The sequence below is a fragment of the Oryzias melastigma genome, linkage group LG10, assembly GCF_002922805.2.
Source record: "Oryzias melastigma strain HK-1 linkage group LG10, ASM292280v2, whole genome shotgun sequence".
In the NCBI taxonomy this organism is placed as follows: Eukaryota; Metazoa; Chordata; class Actinopteri; order Beloniformes; family Adrianichthyidae; genus Oryzias; species Oryzias melastigma.
The window spans coordinates 14,382,021-14,405,621 of NC_050521.1; the positions used below are offsets into that span (position 1 = coordinate 14,382,021).

At 38.4% G+C, this 23,601-nt stretch overlaps 3 protein-coding genes across 23 annotated transcripts in view; all 3 read right to left on the reverse strand.

Moving 5' to 3' along the window:
- The window catches only part of LOC112153685 (protocadherin gamma-C5), a 529,198-nt gene extending 522,313 nt beyond the window's left edge, over positions 1-6,885 (reverse strand). The window contains exon 1 of the mRNA XM_036213889.1: positions 4,277-6,885. Coding sequence (XP_036069782.1) covers positions 4,277-6,661 — 2,385 coding nt within the window. The 5' untranslated portion in view covers positions 6,662-6,885. The remainder of the gene's footprint in view (positions 1-4,276) is intronic.
- The window catches only part of LOC112153677 (protocadherin gamma-A12-like), a 34,032-nt gene extending 22,309 nt beyond the window's left edge, over positions 1-11,723 (reverse strand). The window contains exon 1 of the mRNA XM_024284043.2: positions 9,325-11,723. Coding sequence (XP_024139811.2) covers positions 9,325-11,604 — 2,280 coding nt within the window. The 5' untranslated portion in view covers positions 11,605-11,723. The remainder of the gene's footprint in view (positions 1-9,324) is intronic.
- An 8,758-nt stretch (positions 11,724-20,481) lies between these two features.
- Positions 20,482-23,601, reverse strand: part of LOC112153550 (protocadherin alpha-C2) — a 192,133-nt gene continuing 189,013 nt past the window's right edge. For 20 of the 21 annotated variants that reach the window (XM_036213968.1, XM_036213961.1, XM_036213977.1 and 17 more), the window contains one exon: positions 20,482-23,478. In XM_036213968.1, the coding sequence (XP_036069861.1) occupies positions 23,174-23,478 (305 nt within the window). In that variant the 3' untranslated portion in view covers positions 20,482-23,173. The remainder of the gene's footprint in view (positions 23,479-23,601) is intronic. The other variant, XM_036213962.1, reaches the window with a different exon arrangement.

Below are 23,601 nucleotides of genomic sequence, written 5' to 3' on the forward strand. Positions count from 1 at the left end.
GTAGATAACCTGGAAAAGTGAGCCACTTTCTCAAAATGCAAGTCAGTAGTTCAAAATGTTTAGTTCATGCTTCAAAGGGACGTTTTTTGTCAAAGAATGTGTCATTTTTTCAAAATAAGTTATGACTCCAGCCTCTTTGAACGATCAAGTCAATAGATTTTATCATGTTTTCATGAGACTGATTACTTTAGAAGCTCTTCCCAATGTCATGTAATGTGAAGACAGCATTACAGTATGTATGACATTTTAAAAACTAGAATTTAGCTTTTTTTTGTTTTTTAAAAAGACACTGAATGTTTGAATATGAACTTTACACTGAAAATACTGTAAAACAGACAGTTCTACAAATCAATCATTGACAACTAGATGGTCCTGTCTGCCTGGCCACTTCTCATTAACATCACAGCAAACATCAGCTCTATCAATGCACTGAGGAAAAAAATCTTCTTGAGAAATTAATCCACCCCCTACATGACTCTGCTGTGATGTCATCACCAGCTGCATTCATAGTCTCTAGCAGGTCATTTGGGTATGTGGACACTGGTCACATACAGTATCTTCCACCTCCAGGAAGTGAAAAACTCCTCAGATTCAGAAATAGAGAGTGGAGTCAACTAGGAAGGAGGAATATATTCCACAAGCATCCTGTTATGTTCAGCAAGTCCCTCCCTAGCTACAGCAGAGTGCTGGAAGCTGATATCAACCACTGATAATATTGGTTGCAACTAATAGTTCAAAAACTTTTTCATCAGTGCATAAGGAGGTTTTCCTTTTAAAAAAAAAAGTTTATGCAAACTTTCATAGAAACACAATAACAATTAAATTTAAAATTGACATACAAAATATTTGGCAACGTGTTTAACAAGTTTGTGTGCAAAAATACAATTGATGGAATGAAGATTATTAGTTGTACAAACAATGACTAATCAGACCAAACAAATGAATAATTATCAAAAGGAAGTCAAAGGTGATCATTTTGGTTGTGCACAAATGACTAAATGTTGTGGAGGTTTCACCAACCATTGTGAGAAGAACACTAAAAGGATGGAGAAAACTGTAATTACTTGATTCACTTCTCATGTTCCTTCCCTTCTTAATCTGCTGTCTGTCACTGATTATCAGAGTAAAAAGAGACATTTGTCTTTCCTCCAGCTGGTTGGTGAGACCCTGTTTTGGGTTTTGCCCTTCCATGAGAGCTTTTGTCTGTTAGTCCTGACTTTTATTTTAATTTATTTTTTCTGGATTTGAACTTCTGATTTTATTGGATTCAAGTTTAGATGCCCTCCCCAGTTGAGCGATGACCTCACCTGTTATCCTCCTATACTTGACCATCAGATAAAGTACCACCAACAACAACATATCTGAGTGAACACACCCTGAATCTTGTGGCTTGTTCCAGCCTTTAGCCTTATGGTGGGCACACTGTTTCTTGCAGTGTCTCTATTACCTCTACTGCTCTGGAGGATTCAGAGGTCTCCTCAGCTTCCCACTCGTTATTCTCTGAGCAAATAAAACTTCTTTCTTTTCCTGCATAGTCTATCATTCTGGGGTTCTACTGTAGTTATTACAGCTTTAAAGTAAATGAGTGAATGTATACATATTCTGAAACTTTTTCAAACAAACTTTTGTTTAGTATAAGTAATTTAGAAGAATTTAATTCCATTATCAAATAAATTAGATGTATTACTGATTAAATACAGAATATGGATCAAAGAGATGTATCTGTGCACTTGACCCTTGTATTGGTGTCCGGGTCTGTGGGAACCATTTTCAGTTTAAATCGATGAAAAAAAATGAAACACTTAATTAACTTTACAATCTGAAAATCATTGGCTTCGGCTCATTTTCTGTGAAGAACATAAATCAAAACAACTTTTCACTGACCATATACTGTACACCCACCCTATGCTTTTATGTTATATATATATAGTGTTTGGGTCCACTGGACCATAACAAAGGATGGAAAGAATAGGTCCTGTGTTCCTTCACTCTGTCTTCCTCATTTCTGGGTCTACTGTTCCCGTGCAAAGCTGCAACATTGTTGCACCCTACACGGTCTGTTCTTACTTTCTCGTCCATATTACCCTCTGTCTTGCGGGACCCAAACTTCTTTTGTATTTTTCTTTTTACTCATACCCTATCCCACCTGCAAATTAGGGATGCAACACTGTAAAGGCCTTAACAGTGTGGTAACTAATCTCAATTAATAAAGATGGCAAAAGATTTTCTGCTGAGAGGGTCCCTCAATTGATTTGGAAGAGAAGATGTAGAGGAAGAGGTTTCAAGATTTTGAAGATCGTATTTCTGGAAATTCAGAGTCTGACAGTGACTTTGAAGAAGAAGGTGAGCTTGAGCACCACTTCGAATCAAAACGAAGACGACCAGCCCATCAGCAGCCAGCTCCGAGATCAGTCTGTTATTGACCAGCTTCAGGACCAGAAGCCTTCCAGATATAAAGTGAACTAATATGGATGTCTGAAAATTGTGAAATGGAATGGTCTTCTTGCCCAAAAAATGAGCCACCCCGCAAAGCTACTATTTGTAACAAAGACATAACCAGGCCAACACGGCTGCCAGTTACTCATGTGCAGGACATCACGTCTTCATTTGAGATTCAATCCCTACGCTGGCCGCTGGTAATATTCTTTGACATGTTGGAGATCTCGGCGTACAACGCCTTTGTCATCTTGATGGCACTGAACACAGAGTGATACAGGGGAAGCTCTAGGTGAGACGCCTCTTTCTTGAGGAACTGGGAAAGGCCCTGGTGTGACCTCAAATCCTCAAAAGACAATGTGATCCACAAACACCAGATCCTGCAGCCATTGTGAGGAGAATTCAAGAGGAGAATGCTGGTGCGCCATCCACCCAACCTACAAAACCACCATCAGATGAACCTGAAGTAAGTGTGTGACACTATTGCAGTATGTCATGTCTGCTTACAGAGAGATATATTAGTAACATTTCCGATCTTTTCATTATTCTAGATTGCAGCCAGCAGTAACAAAACGAAGCGCTATGAAGTCCGTGGACCCAAGTTGGACAGGAAAACTCAATATATGTAGCAAATGTAGCAAATATATATGCAACACCCACTGTAAAACTCCACCCCTCACGTTCTGTATAGGGTTGTGTAAACAGAATTTAGTGGGGCTGATGTGATGAGACTGATCTTATTACTGTATAAGTTCAACTTGTGTTATGTAAACTTATATAAATGAGTTATATGTCTAATGGAGTTCAAATGAAGAAAATCAGTAGTTGTGAAACATCTTGCTTAATTTATAAATGTGTTTTTCCCCATCTCACTTCACTCTATTATAACTGATTTTCATATATATTTAACATTTTATTAAAAAATCGAGTTGCACATGAATCCATAAATATGTTCTATAAAAGGTAAAAGGCAAATATTAACCCTGATTGTTGTTCATATGGCTTGTAATTGGGATTAAGTAAATTTCTGTTGAGTATATTCACATAAATTGGTTTGATTGTGTTGTTCTGAAAACCTAAAACTGTAACTGGTCTACCAGGCCTATGAACACTGGTTAAGTAACAAATATACAAACACAAGACACGTCTTAAATCTGCAATTATGGGTAATCCCTCCTGGGAGGAGGTTCTAAAGTTACCTTAAGTCATGTGAAAATTTTCAGATTTAAAAAAGAAAGACAAAAAACAACTTGAAACTTGAATTATAGGTGACCTCCACCGCAAAAGGCTACAAATAAGTACGACACAAAAAACAATCTTAACTTCTTGCCTTAAACTTATGATAACAAACATTCCATCTTTTATGTATCTTATATTTTAGAAAGGACATTTTAAGATAGATGAATATTCATTAAGACCTTCACAGTTCAATCCAATTGCAAAGACAAGTGTTTTTTTTTAGATACAAGATAAAAATTGAATGAGAATGGAAAAAAGAAAAAAAAAACATGGTGTAAGGCAAATGGATTTGGGTTTGTTTACAAAAAAGCAATCTCTTTATATCAATACGTTACAAGTTTAACGAAAAAACAAATTAAAATGCTTAAGGTTTTTTGTGCTTTTTAAATTCTATTTGTGAACTGTCATGAAACAAAAAAGGTGGAAAGAAGGTCTGCTCAAGCAACCATGTGCAGTTTTTGCAGAGAGTAAATAATACCAAATTTGATAGACCAACGGAGTTAACAAAGACTTACAAGACTAAAAAAAAAAAGAAAAAAAAGTGGTGGCTGTTATTGTCAGCCAACAACATACTAGATGTTTAAAAAAAAAAAGTTCCTACCTGGGATGCATCAGTAGATTCATCAAAAGCCTCCAGAAAGTCAGTAGGACTCTTCCTGAGAGTCTGGTCAGCAGGCAGCGTGTTGTCATTGTAAGAAGACACAAACTTAAAGTCACTGGTTCGAGATCCTGTTGTCAGGTAGGCGTCATAATTGTAAGCGCTGCGTAAAGTTCCTGTGCCGTCAACATCTGCGTAATTAGGAGGCAGATAACCGCTGGGGATGGCAACTGCTCCATCAAACAAGAGTCGGGGCTTTCTCCTGCGACAAAACCTCACACCCAAGATGATGATGATGAAGGTCAGGAAGAAGGTGGACACACAAACCAGAGCGATGATCAGATAGGAAGTCAGTTTGGAGTTCTTCTCCTCGTAAGAAATCTCCTTGAGTTCTGGCACCTCAGCCAAGTTATCGGAGATGAGTAAATACATGGCACAGGTGGCAGACAGAGAGGGCTGTCCGTTATCTTTGACTGCCACAATCAGGTTCTGTTTCATGCTGTCAGATTGGGAAATGTCCCGCTGCGTCCTGATCTCTCCACTGTGCAGACCGATGGTGAAAAGTCCCGGATCAGTGGATTTGACTATATGATAGGACAGCCAGGCGTTCTGTCCAGAGTCGGCGTCCACCGCGATCACTTTGGACACCAGAGAGCCTCCGTGTGCAGCTTTGGGGACCAGCTCGGTCATGAAGGAGCTGCCCTCCGGGGCGGGGTACAGAATCTGAGGAGAGTTGTCGTTCACATCCCAGATCAACACACTCACGCTCACGTTGCTGCTGAGCGGAGGAGAACCGTTGTCTCTGGCCATCACCTGCACTTGAAAACTCCTCAACTGTTCATAATCAAACGACCTGACAGCGTGGATCAGCCCCGTGTCTCCGTTCACAGACACATAGGAGGACACCGGGGCTCCGTTCACCTCAGCAGCTAACAGAGAATAAATCACTGTACCGTTTTGTCTCCAGTCGGGGTCTCGAGCGCTCACCCGACATAAAGTGGAGCCAGCTTGGTTGTTTTCGCTCACATATGCGCTGTACGACTGTTCCTCAAACACAGGTGGGTTGTCGTTGATGTCAGCTACAGATAAGTGAACACTTTTAGACGAGGACAGAGGTGGAGAGCCCTCGTCAGTGGCAAAGATGCTAATGTTGTAATCAGACACGAGTTCACGGTCCAGCTGTCCTGTGCTCACCACAGAATAATAGTTTTTGATGGAAGGAACCAACTTAAAAGGAGCGTTGCCTTGAATGGAGCAGCGGACCTGTCCGTTCTTGTCAGAGTCTCTGTCCTGCACGTTAATGATGCCCACCTCTGTACCAGGAGGGGCGTTCTCTGGGATGGAGCTGGACAGAGATTTCAAATAAATCACTGGTGGGTTGTCATTTACATCAGTAACTTCTATTAGAACTTTAGCATAAGAAGTTAGTCCTAAACCATCTTTAGCTTCCAATCTTATTTCAAATGATGTCATTTCTTCATAGTCAATTAATCCATTTAATCTGATTTCTCCAGTTTTCTGGTCAATAGAAAACACATGTACATCATCTTCAGTCACGTGTCCAAACTGATACGTCACATCTGCGTTCACTCCTTCATCTGCATCAGTCGCAGTAACTGTGATCACTAAAGTATCTGGAGGAGAGTTTTCAGGAAGAGTGGCTTTATAAACCTCTTGACTAAAAACTGGGGCGTTATCATTTGCATCCAGTACAGTAACGTGAATAATTACTGTACCTGATCTCTGCGGAGATCCACCATCCACAGCTGTCAGGACTACATTCATTTCATCTTGTTTTTCTCTGTCCAGCTTATTCTCCAACACCAGTTCTACTTTGTTGTTTTCAACTGAAAGAATAAAATTGTCATTTTTCTGCAGCGTGTATCTCTGAACTGCATTTTGTCCGATATCTGCGTCATGGGCCTCCTGGATCGAAAAGCGATTTCCTTTTTCTGCTGATTCTCTAATTTCCATTTCAATTACATTTTCTCTGAATTTCGGTGAATTATCATTAACATCTTGAACATGGAGACTAACACGGTGAAGCTCTAACGGGCTTTCTAAAACCAGATCAACATTCACGACGCACGACGGCTTCTTTCCACAAAGGCTTTCTCTGTCAATTCTCTCCGATGTGATTAAATCTCCGGTGTTCATGTTGATGTCACAGAAGCGTCTCCGAGCCCCCTCAAAATCCAGACGGGCCTTTCTGGAGGATAAAATCTTCGGATTAATCCCGAGATCCTTGGCGACATTTCCGATGACATATTCTCGTTTCATCTCCTCTGGAAAAGAAAAGCTCAGATCTCCATGAACGAAGCGCAAAGCCGCGACGAGGGAACAAAAGCGGAGGAGCAGAGCGAACGATGGAAGACCTTTAGATTCCATTTTTTTCGAACACTGTATTAAAAAACGGATGTTAATTCAACGCCACAAAAATGCGACAATTTCCAAGACAGCAGTCTTTTAAGAAAGACAATGTTCACGGTCCTCGTTCATAAATGCGGAGCTTGCATTCTGGGCTGTGGCTGCCGCGACTGTGGGTGGATAGGCTACCTATTATTTTTCTGTCAGTCAACAGCGACACCCTGAGTTAGTTTCCTATCAACAAATTGTCCAAATAAAGTATCAAACCGCAAAATAAAGTTTTTAAACATTTTCCTTCTTCCCGTAAAATGTTTTGTTTATTTATGAAATCGCACTACTGCCTTACGTTTGTTCTAACTACCTGACACCAAAGGAAACACAAATAACAGATGAGCTTTATTTTAAACGGCAGGAGAGAAAGTGAGGTCAGGATGACATTGAATGACTGCGGCCACTTCATGCCGCCGTTTAGCGCACAGTGACCACAAGCTCATATGCGTTAATAAACTCATAGCCAGAAAGAAACGGACAAAGAATTGATGTTATCTTACTTCTTGAGTTTTCTCACTGAAGGATAATAAACAGAAACATTCAATTAAAAGGTCCTTCACGCACAATCAAACCAGGTGAAACGCAGTTATGCAGAACCTGACGCAAAATTTGTTAAATCCACGCAGCCCAGTGAATACAAAGAAAATATATGACCCGAAAATTTGCATTCATTTGCTCTCATTTTTCAAATTAACATTCCCCATGCGTTATGCATTTCATGCTTTCCATAGCCGAGCGCACATTCAAACAAACGCAAAAAACAATATTTTACGGCAAATGACCGACAGTTCGGCATTTTGACAAACTCGCACAGAAAGACATCACCACAAGTTGGAATAGTTTTCTCTATGTCTGTTTCTGTTGGGCTTTCATTTACATAATAAAGCAGGAATTAATAAATCAATGCGATATAAAAAAAATGGTTTCCAGCTATTGAACTAAGAGGCTGCGGGCAAAAAAAATAAATCGGTAATGCCACAATGAAAATAAACAATAATATTTTCATGTTGTAGTTAATATTATCGTTCTGCAGCTTATTATAAACATTATTATTATAACATAATTTCTTTCTGATATTGCGTCACTGGCATCTTAGTCTTCCGAAGCTGCGATACAGATAAGGCGCTTTGAACAACCTGCCCTCCCCCTTTCGCAAAGATGCGAAGTACAGAAAATAAAACCTATTTTTTCCCGTGGGCTGTACAAGAAAGAGGAAAATATTAAATGTGCATGGTTTACCTAACTTTGGTAACTGTATGAAACATTTTGTCTGCCCATACATTGTCAGATTTAGGTAGATGTCATGTTATTTTCTAAATTTACGCGCAGTTAATAAAAGTAAATAAATAAACGAACAAATAAGGATTCTGGTCAGTTAAATAAACAAAAATGTAAAAGAGCACTCTACTTCAGAGCATAGTACCAAAAGATAAAAATAAAATACAAAAAAATAACGTGGAATACGGTCAGAGCTCAAAAGCTTTTGCTTTTCATTCGTCTGAGTGTTGTTGGTTTTAATTGGACTCCCCGTCTCCAACTGTAAATGGGCTCAATCTAACTGAGCAGAGCAATTAACACTTTTTTTAATTTGAGAGCCATTGAAATCTGGTCAACTTTGGCTTTACACAAAGGTTCAATAGTTAAACGCACGTCTGCGCAAAAAACGGAGAAAAAAATACAAAAAAAAACGGTGGCAACTCGCAGATGCAACTTTGGTAGAGATCTTATAAGGGTCATTAAGAGACATTCAAATGGCAAACTTCCTCGTATTGTAGCCAGCACAACTAATTCAACACCAATGATAGTTCTGCACACATAGACCGCCAACTACAAGCGGTTCCGGGTTCATTGTCTTGTGATTGTCTTGTGCTGCCTTCCTATCTTTTTTTTCTGCAGCTGTTTTACTGGTTTTCTGTCAGTTCAACGCAGGTGGAATCACATAGGCAGAAATTACTGACGCATCTGTTACCAATCGTCTGACACTGAATGAAAGATCAACAATTTCGGATAAAAAGGACGGCATACAAAGAAAAATAACTATAATTTTTCCCCTGCCTTCTTTCTTCAGCAACATTCAATGTTTATAAATCTACGCAGAAAACAGTGAAAACAGCCAACAATTCAAATGCAACATTTCCTCAGGGTTTGTCCGGAAGACAACGTGTGTAACCCTTACGAAAAAAATTTTTAAGTCACCGATTGGAATTCCTGCTATCACTTAAGCGCAACGGTTGTGCGCATTGCGTAAAGTTGCTGTGCCACAAACATCTGTATAATTAGGAGGCAGTTAACCACTGGGACATTATAAATGAAATATATTAAACATATCTGCGTAAACGTAACATGAAATATCGCTGATGGACCAAAAAAAGATCAAGGTCATAACGCAGATCTCATTCATTTAAACAAAAAGAAAAAATCTAAAATTAATATGTGGCCCTCTGGAACGCTTAGCAAAAATATATTCAGAAAAAAAAATCCCCAAGGAACAATTTCAGCTGGGGTGATAACAAAAAAGAAGATCCTACCTGGGATGGACTTGAGGAATCATCAAAATCCTCCAGAAAGTCAGTAGGACTCTTCCTGAGAGTCTGGTCAGCAGGCAGCGTGTTGTCATTGTAAGAAGACACAAACTTAAAGTCACTGGTTCGAGATCCTGTTGTCAGGTAGGCGTCATAATTGTAAGCGCTGCGTAAAGTTCCTGTGCCGTCAACATCTGCGTAATTAGGAGGCAGATAACCGCTGGGGATGGCAACTGCTCCATCAAACAAGAGTCGGGGCTTTCTCCTGCGACAAAACCTCACTCCCAAGATGATGATGACGAAGGTCAGAAAGAAGGTGGACACACAAACCAGAGCGATGATCAGATAGGAAGTCAGTTTGGAGTTCTTCTCCTCGTAAGAAATCTCCTTGAGTTCTGGCACCTCAGCCAAGTTATCGGAGATGAGTAAATACATGGCACAGGTGGCAGACAGAGAGGGCTGTCCGTTATCTTTGACTGCCACAATCAGGTTCTGTTTCATGCTGTCAGATTGGGAAATGTCCCGCTGCGTCCTGATCTCTCCACTGTGCAGACCGATGGTGAAAAGTCCCGGATCAGTGGATTTGACTATATGATAGGACAGCCAGGCGTTCTGTCCAGAGTCGGCGTCCACCGCGATCACTTTGGACACCAGAGAGCCTCCGTGTGCAGCTTTGGGGACCAGCTCGGTCATGAAGGAGCTGCCCTCCGGGGCGGGGTACAGAATCTGAGGAGAGTTGTCGTTCACATCCCAGATGAACACACTCACGCTCACGTTGCTGCTGAGCGGAGGAGAACCGTTGTCTCTGGCCATCACCTGCACTTGAAAACTCCTCAACTGTTCATAATCAAACGACCTGACAGCGTGGATCAGCCCCGTGTCTCCGTTCACAGACACATAGGAGGACACCGGGGCTCCGTTCACCTCAGCAGCTAACAGAGAATAAATCACTGTACCGTTTTGTCTCCAGTCAGGGTCTCGAGCGCTCACCCGACATAAAGTGGAGCCAGCTTGGTTGTTTTCGGTCACATATGCGCTGTACGACTGTTCCTCAAACACAGGTGGGTTGTCGTTGATGTCAGCTACAGATAAGTGAACACTTTTAGACGAGGACAGAGGTGGAGAGCCCTCGTCAGTGGCAAAGATGCTAATGTTGTAATCAGACACTAGTTCACGGTCCAGCTGTCCTGTGCTCACCACAGAATAATAGTTTTTGATGGAAGGAACCAACTTAAAAGGAGCGTTGCCTTGAATGGAGCAGCGGACCTGTCCGTTCTTGTCAGAGTCTCTGTCCTGCACGTTAATGATGCCCACCTCTGTACCAGGAGGGGCGTTCTCTGGGATGGAGCTGGACAGAGACTTCAAATAAATCACTGGTGGGTTGTCATTTACATCAGTAACTTCTATCAGAACTTTAGCATAAGAAGTTAGTCCTAAACCATCCTTAGCATGCAGTTTTATTTCGAATGATGTCATTTCTTCAAAGTCAATTATTCCATTTAATCTAATTTCTCCAGTTTTCTGGTCAATAGAAAACACATGTACATCATCTTCAGTCACGTGTCCGAACTGATACGTCACATCTGCGTTCACTCCTTCATCTGCATCAGTCGCAGTAACTGTGATCACTAAAGTATCTGGAGGAGAGTTTTCAGGAAGAGTGGCTTTATAAACCTCTTGACTAAAAACTGGGGCGTTATCATTTGCATCCAGTACAGTAACGTGAATGATTACTGTACCTGATCTCTGCGGAGATCCACCATCCACAGCTGTCAGGACCACATTCATTTCATCTCGTTTTTCTCTATCCAGCTTATTCTCCAACACCAGTTCTACTTTGTTGTTTTCGACTGAAAGAATAAAATTGTCATTTTTCTGCAGCGTGTATCTCTGAACTGCATTCTGACCGATATCTGCGTCATGGGCCTCCTCGATTGAAAAGCGATTTCCTTTTTCTGCCATTTCATTAAGTTCCATTTCAATCACATATTCTCTGAATTTCGGTGAATTATCATTAACATCCTGAATATGGAGACTAACCCGGTGAAGCTCTAACGGGGTTTCTAAAACCAGATCAACATTCACGACGCACGACGGCTTCTTTCCACAAAGGCTTTCTCTGTCAATTCTCTCCGATGTGATTAAATCTCCGGTGTTCATGTTGATGTCACAGAAGCGTCTCCGAGCCCCCTCAAAATCCAGACGGGCCTTTCTGGAGGATAAAATCTTCGGATTAATCCCGAGATCCTTGGCGACATTTCCGATGACAGATTCTCGTTTCATCTCCTCTGGAAAAGAAAAGCTCAGATCTCCATGAACGACGCGCAAAGCCGCGACGAGGGAACAAAAGCGGAAAATTCTAGAGATTCCGGGAGATCTTTTTTCTTTCATCCTCAAAAATGATGACCTTTAATCCTTGTTCAAGTTGCGATTTTGGACAGAATTACCCAAAACCGAGAAGGAAAATCGCCGCTGCAACAACCAGCCTTTGTTTAGTGACTGTTTTTTATAAGTGATTAAATATGCAGGCAGAGCTTTAGATGTGGGTGGAGATGTCTGCAATATTGTCCAAGAGCGACACACAGAGTCTCTTTCCTTCACTTACAGTCGAAACACATCAGTTAAAACATTCAGAGTCAATTTTACCAGTTTTACACATTTTTTAAAATATAATGTATTTTTTTTTAATAGATATACAACAATGGTATGGAATTAGCATTGATTGCGTATATTTTGATCGTTGTGTTAAAATCCAGAATGTTTTTCGGAGCTTTCAGAACCATGGACAGCGAATGCCCACATTGACCAGTCATCACGTAAAAATCTAATCTCCGTTCACAGCCCCACGATGTTCTACAGGAATAAATGCCATACAGAACTGATAAGATAAAATTCATTTTTTAAAAAGGACCTTCAAAGCTCAATTGACATTAGAGACAGTATTAAGGTCTAAGTTTAGCAAAATAAGAAAATCGTTCACACATTATCTAAATCAGTTTCTCGATTTTTTAAATGTACAGTATTTGTTTAATTTATTTGTTCTTTATTTTTAAGTTTTTATTTATCTGTGTGTTTGCTTGTTTGTTCGTTCATTTATTTATTTATTTTTAAGCAGTAACATAAGAATTTACAGTTGCTTTCTGGTTGTTAATCAGCAGCCGACTTTAAAGCAGGCGATCACCCGGTGCACCAAAACTCTTGGGAGCTTAACTAAAAGTGTCTACAATAAATTTCACACCCCATATCACTGAACTGGTATAAGACTGATCATGGTCCTCCTCCGCCCTTCTGCAGCAATGACATATTCCAGTCAATAGCAAGTCGAGACACTTGCAAGTTAGCAAGCAGAGGCAGTATTTTCAGATTCGGTGATGTCTTAGATCAATACAGTGGTGCATGTATTTATTCTGACTTTCTGAGCAAATTTTACCTTAGGGGATGGACATAATGTTGGTGGGTTCAGGATAGGTTCAAGAGCTTGATCAATATTAAAATATAATGTACAGATATAATTTGTGTAATGTTAAATGCATATTAAAAATATGATTGAGTTTTAAGGGATTTTGTTAAATCATTGTATTAGCAAGTTCTGTTAAATAAAAAAAATGATCAGGTACAGACAGGTCTCTTAAAATAAAATCATACTTTAATGGAGACATATTACAAAGTACAGAGTTGCTCTTTGAAAGTGTTGCAGAACAGACTAATATATATATATATATATATATATATATATGTATATATATATTTGCTTGTTCGTTTTTTTTACTTTGAGTTAACAAAGATTGACATTGTGATCCCTCCTTATGAATTTTCTGTATCCATGTGCAGAGCCACGACCACTGCAGCAAACATTACACTTCTGATAAGCCAATTGGAATCACACCCTGCATCTGCAGCAGGGTTCGAACACATTGATTACTGATCCACACAGTGGGACGTCCTAAGGGGCGTAGCGAGCCACTTGAGAGAACAAAAAGGAGAAACTTGTATCACTCGGGTCCCCTCCATGTCTCTTCTTAAGAGAGACATTGGTTTAGTTCAGCGCGCTGAAGGTAAACTAATTATCTGTATGATATAAATTGTTGAATATGGAAGTTTATTTAATTATGTTAAGTTATGTTTTTGTTATTTCTTCATTTTTTTTTAATCTCAATCTTCTCCCTAATAAAAGACAGAGGTGTAACAAAAGCAAACATGGACCAGTGGATGAGTTTTAAGATTCTGATACATGCAGTTCTCAAAACATTTTTCAAAAATGCCATTTCATTTACTTGAAATAATTCTTAACTCTTAAAAAATATGTCTGCAACATTCTCAAGAGAAGCACAGATTTAAAATACAATAAACAGTGTCATGTTAAACTTTACTTCTAGTCAGAATGAAATTTAGCATGCCTGCAGAAAGCTATGATTGAACATTGTTGCTCTGTTTTTATAAATGTACACAAGTAGCAATAAATCCATTTTATTTGTACAACATAAATAACATACTGTATGTAAACACTCAGTACATCCTCGGTTACTTTTTATGGACTAGTGTGACTGACAGCACACATTAAAACATTTAAGGAAAATAAAATTGAGCATGCTTTCCTTTTTTCTTTTTTTAATCATTTGGGCTGTGTGGTTCTCCGCTGCTGTGGGACGTTTTCAGAGCGTGCCTCTTTTCGGATGACATTGTAAGAATTTATGAGTTAAGTCGGCCTTAAACAAGATGCAGAACACATGAAGAGGACCCCATACTTCAATAATGTTACAACCCTTTTCGTCTTGGGGATCAAAGAGCATAGCATAAAAGTTATACAAAAAGATAAATTTATTTACAAGAAAAAAAAACAATTGTGAAGCATAAGTTTTCATATGGAACCAAGGCCAAAATAATAAACAAAACCCCAACTGAAATCCAGGAAGCTTTCCTGCAAAAGAAAAGGGAAAAGAATGACAAACACCAACCTCCCTGCACTAACATAAACAGAGGAAAATATATACTAAAGTAAATGGCAGGTCACCCCTACTGCTTCACCTAACATAACTAACACCAAAAAACTAAAGAACAGAGTGACCAAAACACAACATCCTACGAAAACTACAAAGTGCAACAAAACAGTTGGAGAAGCACACCGAGCTGCAGTGGAGACTGGTTGCAGCTCAGCTCCCTTCTTGAGCTGGAGGTCCACATGCTTTTAAAGGCTCCCTCCATCAGCTTGAATCAATGGGAGCAACACTCTTCCAGAACCACACCTGAAACAAACCAACAAAAACTGACACACAAAGATCCACAAATACAGAGAAATCCAACTCTGACAGAAACAAAACACACAAAACACAGAAACACAGAACAGAAAAAAAACAAGTACGGCTACAGCCATAACAAATATTAAAATGATTTCTAATTATAATTATTGATGCAAGAAACTTTCATGGGTTCATATAATCCAACCCCAAATTGACTGCTTTATCTCATTCCATATATACTTTAATGGCCATCATCCTTTTGGGCAAAAGAGCATTTTTTTTCAGTTGGTGAGTATGACAATCTGCAAGTTCAAAAAGTTTTTCTTTTTTTTTTTTTTTTTTACATGTGGAAGATGTATTCGCTCTAAGTGATAGCAATGTTTTCCCAACTTGTAAGAAACTTTGTCTGAGTATTTAAAGATGACAATGAATTTTAGTTTTGATGATAGTCTACAATTTCCCAGTTTCTCTCCTTTTCAGTGCTTTATTCAGTCACCTGTCCAACTGATCATTAACTCAAGTTTCTAACCAGTCAATCAATGCACTTAGGCATTTAGACGTGGCCAAGATGATCTGCTGCAGATCAAGCCAAGTGTAGAAGGGGAAAGAAAGATGACTTAAAGGATTCTTAATGTGGCATGGTTGTTGGTACCAGGCAAGCTGGTCAGAGTATTTAAAAAACTGTAGATCTACCTGGATTTTTACTCATAACCATCTCTTGGGTTTACAGAGAAATGTCAGTAAAAGAGAAAATATCTAGTGAGCGGCAATTCTTGAATGGCTTGACTGATTCGAGCTGATAGAAAGGAAACAGTAACTCAATAAACCACTGGTTACAATTGAGGTACAGTATGCAGACGAGCTTATCTGATTGCATAACATGTCAAGCCTTGGGGCAGATGGGCTACAGCATCAGAAGAATACACCAAGTGCCACTCCTGTTAGCTAAGAACAGGAAGCTGAGGCTGCAATTCAGCAATTTTGAACAATAGAAAATTGTAAAAGCGTTGTGTGGTCTGATGGGCCTCCAGTTCTGCTGCAACATTCAGATGGTAGGGTCAGAATTTGGGGTCAACAACATGAAAACATGGATCCATCATGCCTTCTATCAACGGTCCAGGCTGCTGCTGGTAGTGTTATGGTGTAGGGACATTTTTTTTGCCACACTTTGGGCCACTTAGTATTACTTCAGCACTTTTTTAATTGTATTGAATATCAATAATATCCATCAATTGCATATTTCTAATCAATTTCTGATGACATTGCAAGGTATGAAAGCAAACCTTGACAATTCTCCAAACGTTTTTCATTTTACTGTGTTCATTGTTTTCTTTTTTTTTTTTTTTTAGATAGGGTGGCACCACCTTAGAGATGCTCAGAAGTCTTTTAATCTGAGTCCAAGTCACATTGCTCGCCATCAGACTTTTAGCTAAAATGCATGCTTTATAGTTCCAAATTGTCATTACCCTATAGTTTAACAGCTTGTGAGGACACAATAATAAGCTCTTGGTGTTACTGCACTCACACAATAAAAGCATTATAAACAGACCTTTTAGAGATCTTTTTTTAACTAGTCTTAGCATTTTTTTCTGTAATTATTCAGTGCATTACTTTTAAAATTTGTAATAATGATACTTTATTGAAGATGTTGGTTATGAAGTATATTGCTATGAAGCCTTGTGTTGAAATGCAGTTTTCTGTGAGATCAGGTTGATTCACCGGTTTCTATGAAAGTATATATTGTTCTAACATATTACAGTCTACATGACCACAGTGAGACTTAAGGACTGGGCAAACGATATACAAGAAAAAAAAAAGAAGAAAAGGAAAAGGTGGTCAAAACCCTGCATTTTTAATAATACACATCTTTCATGTTTCAATGTAAAAAGAAAGTCTAAAAAAGTGAATATTTTTTCACTTTAAAAACTGTTTCCCTGTCAAAACATAAAACGTAAACTTTTGCTTCATAAAACAAAGCAAACTGCTTGAAATCTGCCAAAAATAAACTTATAAATGTACCCTCAAAATGTTTTGCTGGCAAGTTGAAATGTGTTTGAATTGTGCTGTAAAATTTGAACCAGGAGAGGGCGCCTTCCAAACAGCAGTACAGACAAAGCAAATGCAGGCAGCAGAGAGAGAGAAAAAAATAGAGGTAGAGCCCTGTTATGCATCAGTTCACCAGAGATGTGAGGATTTCAAGATCATTCTGAAATTGTCAATCTATGTTAAATAAAATAAAAAAATCTGTGTGGTATTAGCAGACTTACCTTTGTCCTTATGCTGTTGTAATTTTAAAGATGTATCTAAATGTTATTGTTTTAAGTGTTGAGGAACAGGGTAAAATTATTGCATGAAGAGAATTCTTACTGGTAGAATGTATATATATATGTATATATATTTTAGCATAATAAACTGATATTAGCTGCACAGTTATACAGATGCAAATACTCTGTTGTGGTTTAGTTTGTGGTTATGGTGATTATCACCATACAAAGGTAACCACATTTAATTGTGCATGGAATTTCCTTGTGCATTTAGCATGTCATAATGATATACTATTCTGTTCTATTCTATTCTATTCTATTCTATTCTATTCTATTCTATTCTATTCTATTCTATTCTATTCTAAATATATGCAACAGCTAGTGTTTGAGATGTACTGTTTAACTATCATCGCCATAGTCAAATGAAGGGATGGATGATTGATGACATGACACAAGAAACATTGTCATTCCATTTTTATTTATATATTTTTATTTTTTATTTTTTTTGTTAAAACAACATAAATCAAAACAAGAAATTCTATCGATGCCATATACTTTAAGAAATTACCAACTCTGTTTGTTACTGAGTTAAATATTTAGGTCAACACTAATGTAAAGTAACTGCTTCTTCTCCTAGACTGTTGAATATGAGTGCTTAAATGACAATTGTGTTTATATTTATTTATGTATTTTATTTTTTATTGCTGTGTGCATGTTTTTAAATGTCATCTTGCTGTTATTAGTGACACAAAATCATGTTTAAATTGTCCTGCTTTTCAATAAAAAAATGCAAGCATCTTTAGGGTTGTTTTGGAGTAAAGATTATTATGTGTTACCTTTCTCTCTTTTTAACTTCAAATGAAATTTACCTATGTGTTTATAAAGAATCCAGTTATCTAAGTAAGGCTTTGACTCATAGCCTCACTCATTAAAAAGAAAAAAAAAGAAAAAGGTTTGTATAGGTTTAAAACAATATGTATTCACGGCCAAAATAAGATAAATAACGGTCATAAATCTGAGTCATTACCTGATAGATTTAATTTCTCAAGCGTTGTTTATTCACACAGTGACTTAGGTGAAGTACTCCAGGGTCAATAATTCTTTGCACTTTAATTTTACTGTCGTCAGTCAGATGCCTCTATTTTGCCTCCGTCAGTAGAATCTTGATTTGCTAAGTCATTGCAGCTGACTGCATAATCACTCAACAGAAGCGCTCAGAAGACCATGTTTTATACGTAGACTGAGGTATTAATACAACATCAAACATATATGTATTAGGATAAAAAAAAGGTAATTTTATTTTAAATTGGTTATGTTTACCCCCTGTTAGATTAATTCTAAACTGCTTTAAGATGATTGAGTATTTTTCTTTAAAGAGTAATTTCAAATATAAAGTAGAAAGTCTAAGCATTGTCATAAATGCCTCTCCTATTTATGCATACAAAGTAAAAGTGAGCTTTTTTACTCTGTCACCATCTTTATTGAAATGCACAGAACTTAATGACTCAGCAATTGTGAAGGTCTCTAAAAACAGTTTGGGAATATGTAAATAAAATACAGGCGCATTAACTCAGTTCTTTTAAAGAGAAAGATGTTCTGCATTTTTAGAATCAACTGTGCCGGCCACAAGAGTTGGAAGGTCACAAAAGCTATACCAAAGTAATCTATGGCTAATCTGGGCCATCTGTCCACAAGCAAAGCTTGGTTGAAACTAGGTCGTGGAACTGGACACAGATCTATGTCACACAGGCAAATTTACAATGAACGGCTCAAATGAAAATGAAAAAAAAAAAAAAAAATTAATGTCTTGCAATAAACTAATCATAGTCTGGAAGTGAACCAATAGAACCACAATTGGTTGATCAAGACAGCCGTGCACAAAGAAATAAACTTAAACTAATGAATGTACAGACCATTGTTTACGTGTTGGTAGTCTTCTCATTTTAGGTCCCATAAAGAGATGTATACTTAAAAAACAAATACATCATGTTTATAAAATGAAATGCACTAAGTAATGTTTTTTTTTTTTTTTTCCATTCTGTTGGGACTTTGAATTACCTTACATTTGAATTATGGCCGTGGGGCAGTGGTAGGGCGGTCGTCTCCTGATCGGAAGATTGCAGGTTTGATTCCTCCCTTGCCCGTCGAAGTGTCCTTGGGCAGGACACTAAACCCCAAAATTTCCTCTGGTGGAAGGTTGGTGCCAGTGTTCAGCAGCAGAGTGAGTGTGTGAATGGGTGAATGGTTCTGTGACTGTAAAGCGCTGTGGGCCTTCGAGGAAGGTAGAAAAGTGCTATGTAAGTATATACCGTGTACCTTGTGGTTGAATCGTGTTATACTTAATTGTGTCTTGCAAACAAACCCATAGTCTCTCACCTCAAATAACCCAGTTAGGATCACTACATTTTTCCTTTTTTGACATTTATTTATTAATTTACCCCTTTTTACATGGGAAGAATACTACTTCACTGAACAATATTGTTTGTCTTCCTTTAGAGTTTAAATTATGTGGATGCACCATTGGCCTGTCCAGTCAGAGGATTGCTGTTTGGTTTGCAGAGCTCTGTTTGCTCTGACAGTGTATTTCCATATTCATTAGGCACAGATCTGCTGTTGTGCTCCCCAAACACTGCAGGGTGCAATTCCCAAACAGTGATCAAACTACCTTGTTTGTGTAGCTAAAATAAAGCAAAATTCTAAAAGACCTGTGCACATGCATTTTGAATCTGTATCAGATGTGCAATAAAGCATGAATGTGCAAGATTTTTTTTTCTATTTTTACCAGTAACACTTCAGCGAGAAGTGAATTTCAATGTTTGAGGATATATAAATGGCCAAATTAACAGTCCATCTAGCACATGCTTAGTCTACACATTTAAAATTACTATCATTTCGAATTATCCTTTTGTAAAATATGCATTACATATGTATTGAAAGTATTCTCTAGACATCATCTTGAGTGGGTAAAAGACGGTCTCTTTGTTTTGTTAAGAAGTCTTACCTGAATCCTGAAGGTCAATGGCAGCTTATTTTCAAAGAAAGCCAAAACCAGAAAATATACTTTTTTTTCCTTACTGTTTGTTTGTTGTCCTTATACATGAAAAAATATATTAACTCTAAAAATGTAATTTTGCTTATTAAAATCCTGCTTTTCTCCCATCAAGACTGAATAAAAAGAATCTGTAATGATGATTAAAAAAATAAAAATATTTACAATGCTTCATTTTATACACAGTAGATCAACTAATACAATTATGTTACTTTATTTTCTAAAAGACATGTCTACTATGATGAAAAAAATATAATCCACTTAGCCTGGCTATTGCATTATCGTGTGTCTGGAAGCTTCCGCATGGGACCATTTGGAGCACCTGTGACCAGGCTTTCACTGTGGAGAGACTGGGCTTTGCAGATTACTTGGTTGCCTTTTATCTCTGCAGAGACTGATCCTTTCTGACTGCTTGTTAGCCCAGAGAAAGGCGGGGGATGCGAACATGTATGATAGGGGAGAGCAGCCTGCAGTCAGTTTGTCAGCCCCTCCCTCTCAGATGATGTGCACTCTTTGTGTCCCTCTAGATTTGCACCTTTTTTTTCTTCATTTAAATCTGTTTAGGCTTTAATTTTGCACTTTAAATAATAAAACATTGTAATATTACTTTAAAAATTGATAAAAAATCTAAATAAAGCTGTTTTAGCCAGATTTGTTTTCACAAAGACAACCTGAAGGTCAGCACATACACACCATTGAGAGAATAAATTCACATGAATATTTTAAGAAAGAAAACTTTATTGGTGATTTATAAACCAAACACTTTACCACTGTTTCCATTTAGGCAACATAAAAAGTCAGAAATAAATGAAATCTGCTACTTCACTGTCACAGCTGATGAGAGTGTGTACAAAAAAGGTTTTTACAACAGATCTCTGCTGATCCATAGAACAGCACATTGCCACCATATTTCACCACCATACATTGGGAAAGAAAGACAGAATGAACACTCACTAAACACAAGCATACACTAACATATACCCTTTTTTGTTTCTTTTTTTTTCTTTTTTTTTACTTTAGTTTTACACAGGATTTTTTTTCTTTTGTTTTGCTTTTTATAAGAGTAAAAGGGAAGTGATAGCTCTTGATAGGATCATACATATTTCAGTTACAATAATACAATGTTAGTTAGATCAGAGACAAAGTGTGATTCCTTTTTCTTTCTTTTTTTTTCCTTTTCGCTTTGCTCATTCTCAAAACAGTTGTTGGTAAGAGAAAAATAAACTTGCATTGAAAGGTATAACACTATAGCATTTACAAATATCTAAAGAGATTTAGTGGATGCCATTCAACATCAGTTGTGTGTGAAGATGGTAGTACATAGATGTTTGGCAGAGACAGCAGTACAAATATCTCCTGTGAGAGTAATGAAGAGAAATGATGATACAAAAGAATAAAACCATAGCTATCCATCTATCTATATATATATTTCTCTATATAGTATGTGTTTCCTTAGAGCAGTACATGCAGCAGCCACTTAATGGAGTGACATCATACTGAGCCGCAAACTCTGGGGACGTGGCAACAAGTTACAGGCAAAGGGAGTGGAACCAACAGATGGAGGTTTTGAAAAATGCTTTTTTCAAAACCTCCTGAGAGGGGATAGGTGGGAGACAGCTCAGGAGTTGAATTATTTTAAGCAACTACTTGAATTTATGATGATTAATTTATTGTCAATCCTTAAAAAAAAAACTTTGCTATTACAATATAAATGGAAGCTGACTTGATATTTAATGCTCCCAAAAATGTTTGTTCTCTATAACGTTTAGTGATTACCATATATGGCACTCATCCCTTTATTCCAGCAGACCTGTGTCTTTATGCTAAGCTTCATCCCACCTGGTCCCCTCTCATTAATGGCTACAAACAGGAAATGAACCGCATACTGTAGTATTCACAAGTTAAAAGCACTGAACCGTTATGCACTTGAGAAACATCTGAGGAGGTTTCAGGGTGTAGGCCCCCGACCGTGCCTCCCCAGGCCTTGTCCACATTACTCCATGCTGTTCTCAGCACACCACAATGTTCAGAGTAGGCCATAACCAGGACAAATCCTGGGTAGGGGATCAGAGCGGGGGTGAGGGTGACTGCCTGTGGGTAAATAGAGGTGGGCCTGCAAAGCATAAAGCAGTTAAAGCTATGATAGAAGAAAAAGAAAATCAAAATGTCATAACATGGAATAATGAATCTCTTTAAAGAAGAAAATCAACACAGAATAAGTCAACAAACATCTTAGTTACATGAAGAGGCAATAGCATGGATGGGTAACAAGGGAGAAAAGGAGGTTTGGGGAGAAGATGGCTTGTGGCAGCAAGTGCCCAGTACAAGTATAGGAGCATCTGTAAACTCAATGTACTGGGTAAAGACTGGTTGCTACCAAACATTCAAAGCAGAAAGCATTAGGCTTATGCTGCAGCAGGGAAAGAGAAGGTGACATTAAAATCTCGCCTTACTTTCCGTAAGGTTTCATCAGAGCCCACTGACTAAACGCATGAGTATCAAGCATGATCCTCAGAGAAACTTGACGTATTTTCTATCCAGCACTCTTTGCATTCTTCGGTGGAGGTTCTGCCAGGAGGTGATGCTCCGAGTGTCCTTTCCATGCAGTGGGCCAATACAGAGGAATCTTGCTTCCATCTTGAGAGAGGGCTGATGTGCACATGCACCTTAGAGGTGACACTGCAAGGCAAAGAGCTTGCACATTTACCATTTAATCTCTCTCTTTAATTTGTTCCCTCTTTCTAGGCCTCAAGTGCTTTCTGAGTCCATGTGCCATGGTTTGCATGTTTGAATGGGTGAGCATGCATGTGTGCGTGTTTCAAGGAGATCCCGGCAAACACGCTTGGTCATTATCAGTGGACTCTGCAGCAGTGTCATAATAGCCTTGGTTTCAGTGACTTTTGCCCGTGCTATTTACAAGAAGCAAGTGTCCAGCTCAGACCTCATACATTAGTATCTGCCTTCTTTGTGTCTCCTTCTTTCCTTGGCTGGCACATATTTTCTTTGTTCTTGTACAAAGTGTTGTTCTCCTCGATGAGAGGATGATATCCACATTGCAGCTGGGGATTTTGGGGGGCTGGGTAGGGGGGTAAGACAGAGGTGCCAACATGCCCAAAGGCTTTAAAAGGGCAAACAATTCAACAAACGTAGAGGTTAAACTTTTTAAAGGATAAAATAAGTTGAGTCAGGGTGCATAGGCACATAAGGGTGTGGAAAAAAAAAGCTTTATTGTCTATTTGACTATTTATTGTATGATTGTTTTTACTTGGCAAGGCCAATATAACCAGCAACACAGTTCTAAAATTCTATTAATTAAGAGTATTAAGGGTTTTTTTGCCTTATGGACTTTGGTTGGTACCTCTGTTTTAACAACACCCTCTTCTCCATTATTATATGTACTTTTCGTCCCTCTACTCGTCTCCATCATCCTTTCCCTTATCCTTCTTGTCTTTCTTCTCCTTCTTCTTCTTCTTTTTCTTCTTGGCTTCCTCTTTCTTTCCAAAGGTGATGAAATCGCTTTTGTCATCCTCGCCTCCCTGGTTCTGTCTAATGGATATTATGGCAGGCGACCCTGGGATGATGAATGCTTCTGGGGGAACCTCACCAGGCTTCAGGTGCTGGGGAGCACCAGGGCCTCCTGGGCCATAGCGAAAGTGCCAGCTGTTGCTGTCTACGCCGGCACCCATTGGGGGTGAAACTTCTCCTCCTTCAGCATCTGAAAGAAACAAAGAGACAAATGGGGATGGGAGATTACTATTTATATTTTTTACATTATTTATATTATTCTAGTTAACTGACTTTTAAATCTAGTATTTTCTTATTTATAGTTTTTATACTC